The sequence below is a fragment of the Pinus tabuliformis genome, chromosome 2_2 (genome assembly GCF_031772625.1).
Source record: "Pinus tabuliformis cultivar Carrire ecotype Pingquan chromosome 2_2, CPIR1, whole genome shotgun sequence".
NCBI lineage: Eukaryota > Viridiplantae > Streptophyta > Pinopsida > Pinales > Pinaceae > Pinus > Pinus tabuliformis.
Window position 1 is genome coordinate 385133477 of NC_142300.1, and position 6388 is coordinate 385139864.

The following is a 6388-nucleotide window of genomic DNA, read 5'->3' on the forward strand; positions in this document are numbered from 1 at the left end:
AATACCACGCACCAATATTTAAGTTCATTGGAGACTGGTAGACAAATAAGGACCTCACCAAATGGATACAACAAAAATGGCAGCCCAAAGGTCATATCGAGCTCAAGCTGGGAGCTAGAGGCTTCTTCATAGTAATATTCTCAAACCTCTAAGACAAAGAAAAAGTATTTGAAAATGGTCCTTACTTTCATTATAATTCTGGTTTGTTTATGAGATACTAGGAAGAATAATATGACCTAGACAAGAAAAAATTTCTGGCAGCCCTGGTTTGCATTTGGTTATTCAGTCTCCCAATGTATTTTTGCGACCCAAAAATACTAGAGGGCATTGGAAATACGATAGGCAGATTTGTAAAAATAGAAAAAATGACAAAAAAAGGAAGATACACTTCATATGCGAGAATATGTGTATACATGAACATAGTTGAACCTATACCAGACTCAGTGGAACTAGAATATCATGAAGAGGTATGGCAACAAACCCTAGACTATGAACACATCCCGTTCAGATGCCATAGATTTCATGAGTATGGTCACCTATTTAAGGAGTGTCCAATGAACCTAGAGGAGGGAGAGAACATTAAAAAACAATAGAGGAAACATCAAGAAGATAAGAAAGGGTTTCAAGAAGTGAAAAGCAGTAGAAGACAAGAAAAATAAAACCACAATGCAGGGAAAAAAGAATATTAAGATCATCTGAGCAGAACGAACAACTTTGAAGCATCGCAAGGAGAAGAAGAAGAAGAAAATGAGGCCCAAACTATGGACTATCAAGAAAACGGAAAGGAGATAATTTCGGGTCAAGTCAAGCCAAACCCCAAGAGGAAAGCCCAAAGAGAGCTGGCAGAGAGATGATAAGGAATATAGGGAGAAGATGGAAAACACCACAATGGAAATCGACCAAGCAAGGGAGAGGAATTGAGCATGGAGGAAGAGGTTTTTAGGAACTATTGAATGAATGGAGACACCTAGATGAAAGATTTATACCAGAAAACCAAGAAAGACTATACACAGAAATATTCCAATAGTATCAAGCTAAAAACAATGTAAACTTTGAAACGGGAACTATAAACTCAAAACGGGAACTCTGGCCCAAAAACCCCAAAAAAACCACAAAAACAATGCTCAAAACGAAAAGTGTGTATACTGGAACGATGTTTTTTTTTTTAGGTGTCAATTTTGCGGCTGTTTTAAAAATGGCAGTGACTACGAAATTTTCTACGAAATTTTCCTGCAAAATATAGCTTCAGAACGAAAGTGTTGATACTGGAATAATGATTTTTTTTTTAGGTGTCAATTTTGCGGCTGTTTTAAAAATGGCAGTGACTACGAAATTTTCCTGCAAAATATAGCTTCAGAACGAAAGTGTTGATACTGGAATAATGATTTTTTTTTTTAGGGTCAATTTTCATACTTTTTAAAAAATGCTAATAAAACCAATTTTTTATGTCTCAACCCCCGCCCCCCACTTACCGCCCCGCCCTACCCCTACCCCTACCCCTACCCCTACCGCGGGTCATTTTATTAATACATTTGTATTTACTTTCTTATAATTTATCCAATTATTTGTTATTTCCTTTTTTATTCTTCATTAAGTCTCTTACTATTTTTAATTTATTTTATTCTTTGTTGACACATTTGATAATTCCTTTTAATAACTTATTAGTTTTATTATACTCTCATTTAATTACTAACTCATTAATTATATTATAATCTCATTTATATGTATTACTTTTATATGTATTATTTGATTTCAAATCTTCTTTCTCCACATTACATGTATTACTATTATATGTATATATATGTTTGGTATGTCTTCTCGGTACCTTCAAGTTTTTGTTTAATTTTGCAAACAATGTAATATATGATATTCAATATTATAAATGCATGTAGTTTATTCGTTGACAACTCAAACTCCGGGAAAAGATAATCAAATAAATAACTAATAGGCAAAGGCAAATAATTTTGATGATTGATGTATGTAATTGACTTTGTTAAGATAATGTTCAAATCAAATTCCATCCTTGTAATTCTATGGTCAGTCCTTAGATAAACTAAACCTCCAATCAAATTACAATGCATATTCCATCTTAAAAAATATTTAACCTATAACCATAATTATATTCCATCCTTGAAATGATGATTTTATGTGTATCTTAACTTATGACAGCCGCATTCCTTGTTCCACGATGAAGTTGTATGAGCCTCCATTTCAAAAGTGCCAAATAATATTCACGATTTAATTAATTTTGGGAGGTTTTATTAGATTCAAAGTCCAAATTTCATGGTTGTGGGTCGTCCATCAATTTGTCAAAAGTGGGATATTATGTAAAAGGTAAATTAATCAAAGGTATAAAGTTTCATTAGAAGCTGCGGTTTATACTATAGTCCATATATTTCATTTGCTAGCGCCAAATTACAATGCTTGTAGCACTGTAAGTATATGGGGTGTCGCCCAGGGCGTGAGGCACTTTATTGAGGCCGAATATACAAACCAAGGAGCCAAAAACAAATTTTTGGTGCAGCTGAGAATCATTTGCGAGCAAGCTTTATTTGACAGGGCCAACTCATAAATTGCAAGTGAAATGGGCATATTGGAGCAGGAGTATTTGTGCCAAAGCCGAATTGTCTTATACAATTGTAGTGATCACAAGGGGGCATTGAATTTATTTACATGCAGAGTGTTTGTGGGCTCAATTTGGGTTGTCTTTCACATTCACGCAGGGGTAGTTTTCCACAAACTCGCTGGGGTCAAATCGATAGATTACTTACCAAGGGCTCAAGTCTCGGGCGTGACAACTTGTTGGGTGGAGCCTGACTATAAGACTATCAAATTAATGTCATACACAGCGGAGTAGTGGTGTTGGAATCGTGGCCATGTCAACATACACGCATGGTCCACAATTTTTTGCGGAGAGTTGGGGCTAGCACTGACCGAGGATCACCGTATGCACCATCTGAGAATGCCCAAAATCATCAAAAGCCGAATCTGGAAGGGGACCGTAACCGTGCTTTCAGATTAGGTAATGATTGTATGCATACTGTGTGCAGAAGGATGTAGCTAAAGTAAATCTTGATTTTAATCTTCCGAGTGAGAGCTCAATACCGTTACCTGTGCGTCGACAACCTTGTGTAGCTGTAGTCGAGGTTAAGATCACTGAACCTGTCACAAGGCCACTCCGCCCACCGCCGCGCCACCACGGGCGGCTGGGGGGCGGATGGTCGATTCCCGGAATCGATGATCCGCCCCCCGGCAGCCCGTGGTGGCGCGGCGGTGGGCGGAGGGCCTGCAGATCTACTGGAAATAATTCCTTTACTCACTGATTTAAAATATTTTGTATCATTAAATGGTCTTATAAATATATACAGAGCTTATTTAAAAAATCATTCATACATCACACAAACTTCGAAATTTACAAGGATATATCATATACTTGCAAACCTTCCTTTCTACAAATATTTCCACCGAATTCTTGAATGTTGAAATATGCTTTCTATGCAATGGAGTCTGGACCATAGGGGTAAGAACAAAATTTTGATCCAAATGCTGCCACATTGAAGAGCAGAATAAATTAAAATTGTGTGACTACAGAAATACTTAACCAAAAGCATTAGGTATTATAGAGACTACCTCCTTTAGATGTACAACTTAATTATAGAATCCCATTCATAAGTTGGGAGAAAACAACTATAAAATAAAAACTATCAAATAAATGTGCACAAGCAACTGAAGCGGCTCTTTCTAGTAGGCCTGTAACGACTACCCTCCAAGCATAGGTAAGTATAAATAGCTCTGCACAACAATAAACCAGATTTTACCTGCCAACCATCTAATGTAATTTGATGATCCATTAGAAATGCTACTTGCTCATCAACCTAAGAAATTTTCAATGCAACAACCACAGAACAACTTGAACTCACCCTTTCTTCATAATGTATCATCTTGAAGCTGATTAGGAGTCTCTGCTTGGCTGTCCAATGGCATGTACTGTGCCATGATTGCTCTAATTTCTGAGTCCATGTATGACTGCAAGTAGTGAGCCACAGATAACCGTTTTAGATACCATTTCATGGCATTCTCTGATATCTTGAAAATAATTCACGCGAACATGGATCCTCTAACAAAGGGAAGAAATGGAAATTACAACATGCCAACTTCTGACTTACCCTAAGTCTGTATTTATAAACAGCATAAGCTCCAACAGAAGCAGCAACCAAGCCTAATAAAATAACCCATACAGCACCCCACCCAACCTTTGGCACTGTCTCAACCTTACCTGCAAAATCAAGCATGCAATGGAAAACAATTATAGGAATTTCTTGACAGAATATAAGACGGGTCATTATCCAGAAAAGAAACAGGTTATCAACATACTTATACATGTGTCAAGCTCCCTCATGTAGAAGAAAGCATCTCCACAGCTGCACTCATAGCTACCCCATGTATCCTTGCAGCTGCACTCCGAACATTGGCATACGTGTTTTTCTTTGCATTCATCAATGTCTGAAGATAAAATCAGACCCGCATTCATAAGATTGCAACAACCTTTCAATTTGTATTGCAGTGGAGGAAAAGAAAGACGTATGTGAGGCTCATATACCTTCACAATTATTGATGCCATCTCCCTTAAAACCAGGAGGACAGCGGCATCCCTTAGACTCCGTCGGCTGCAAAGGTGATAATGCTTACTTCCAAATTTGTAAGATGTAAACAATGAATTCCTAATCAAGTCTCGTCAAGGAAAGAACGTCATTATGCAACAAAAAGATCTCACCACACAAGCAGAATAGGACTGTCCATCCTTCGTATCCTGCCAGCAACCCCCATTACCAATCTTGCATCGTCCAATTCCAACAGCTATTACAGATAATTTGAGGATATTAGATTGGCCTCAAGGGTAGTTCATATCAATGTCTTCACCACATAAAATAGTAGCTTTGAAAAGAGCAATCCAAACTACAAAACAGTCCAATTTTTATTTAAAAACCAACTGGAATAAAAGACACATATTACATAGAAAAAATGCAAGGAAAACATGTGGGTATCGCACAAATTTTTGTTTACTTAAGTGACCAAATATGGATTTTGGAACAACAGGCCATATATTCCGTAAATTCCTTGGTACTAAGTAATAATAATTATTACCAAGTGGATTAAAACACACACTATACATAGAATCACTGCAAGGAAACCATTTATCATGCAATTTATAACTCACTTTTAAGTGACCAAAGAGAGGCTTTAGAACAACAGTCAGGATTTATGATGGCCAGTTACTTTGTTAATAATGTAATCAAATAAAAGGTGGCATCTATACAATCACTGAAGCCTGTAATAATATTAGACATTACATGTTCTTTGAACACCTACACATTATTGTAGCATCTCTGTCATGATATTAGACATGGTTGGTCTAATACAATAATGTTGGTCTTACACATGGTTGATGAATATTAAAGTTTTGTGTATCACATTGTTTAGGTTACTAAATGAGGTTAGATTTAAGTTAATCATTAATTTTTGAAAAAAAAAGTAGTTATTATTATCTTTTTGACATGAAATTCATAAAAAAAACTATTATTTGACCATTTTTAGTTAATATTTTTGTATAAAAATTGTGATTTTGACATGTTAATTCTAGCAAAAAATTATCAAAACGTTTAGTTTTTTGGTTATATTTATGTTAAAAATGGTTATTTTTTATGTCCATTGTTAAAAAATGTTGTTTTTAGAAACAATTATTTCATGTGGATTGAAAAATTAATTAAGGATGTCTAATTATGTAGATTATCTAAAATTCAAACTATCGACTTTCTAATTTAAAAATGCAAAACAATAAAAACCCCACTAAAAAAAAAAAAAAAATTAAGATAGAGAACAAGAAAATATGAATACAATGACGACTTCAAAAACTATCAAATTTAGAAAATAATTTTTTACATTTCACACACTAGAAAATTTAAATTCAAAAAATAGGTCTTTTAAAAAAAGGGTGTGATGCAGAATACTCACTTTTTAAAATCAGGATCAAAATCACTACCATTCACTACCATTCTAAAACTTAATGCACATGAAAAAAATTAAAGTTCCAAAAACCATGTTCTAAAAAAAACATGTGTATTCTGCATCACCACTTTTGAAAATCGGGTCATTTTTTTGCCACCTCTACAAAATGGGTAACAGTATCAGTTCCCGTTTCAAAGTTTACATTGTTTAAACAAGAACAGGGACATGTGGAGATTCCAGAACAATTTGGGATGCATCAGGAAAACTCCCAAGAATACTCAAATAAAATGAAAGGAGGAAAGAAAAGAGGCCAAAGAAACCTACAAGAATCTAAAATGATTATGGGAGAAATGTTGGTGAATACGGGCAGGGTGGTACCGCT

At 35.3% G+C, this 6388-nt stretch overlaps 1 protein-coding gene across 1 annotated transcript; it reads right to left on the reverse strand.

Moving 5' to 3' along the window:
- Window positions 1–3658: 3658 nt before the first annotated feature.
- Window positions 3659–4929, reverse strand: LOC149192874 (vacuolar-sorting receptor 4-like). Its single transcript, XM_089406483.1, has 6 exons — window positions 4775–4929; window positions 4601–4667; window positions 4375–4503; window positions 4167–4276; window positions 3921–4026; window positions 3659–3792 (listed from the first exon to the last, which is right to left on the reverse strand). The coding sequence occupies exons 3-5, from the start codon at window positions 4397–4399 to the stop codon at window positions 3928–3930; spliced, it is 234 nt and encodes a 77-aa protein (XP_089262609.1). The 5' UTR covers window positions 4400–4503; window positions 4601–4667; window positions 4775–4929; the 3' UTR covers window positions 3659–3792; window positions 3921–3927.
- Between the last annotated feature and the right edge of the window lie 1459 nt (window positions 4930–6388).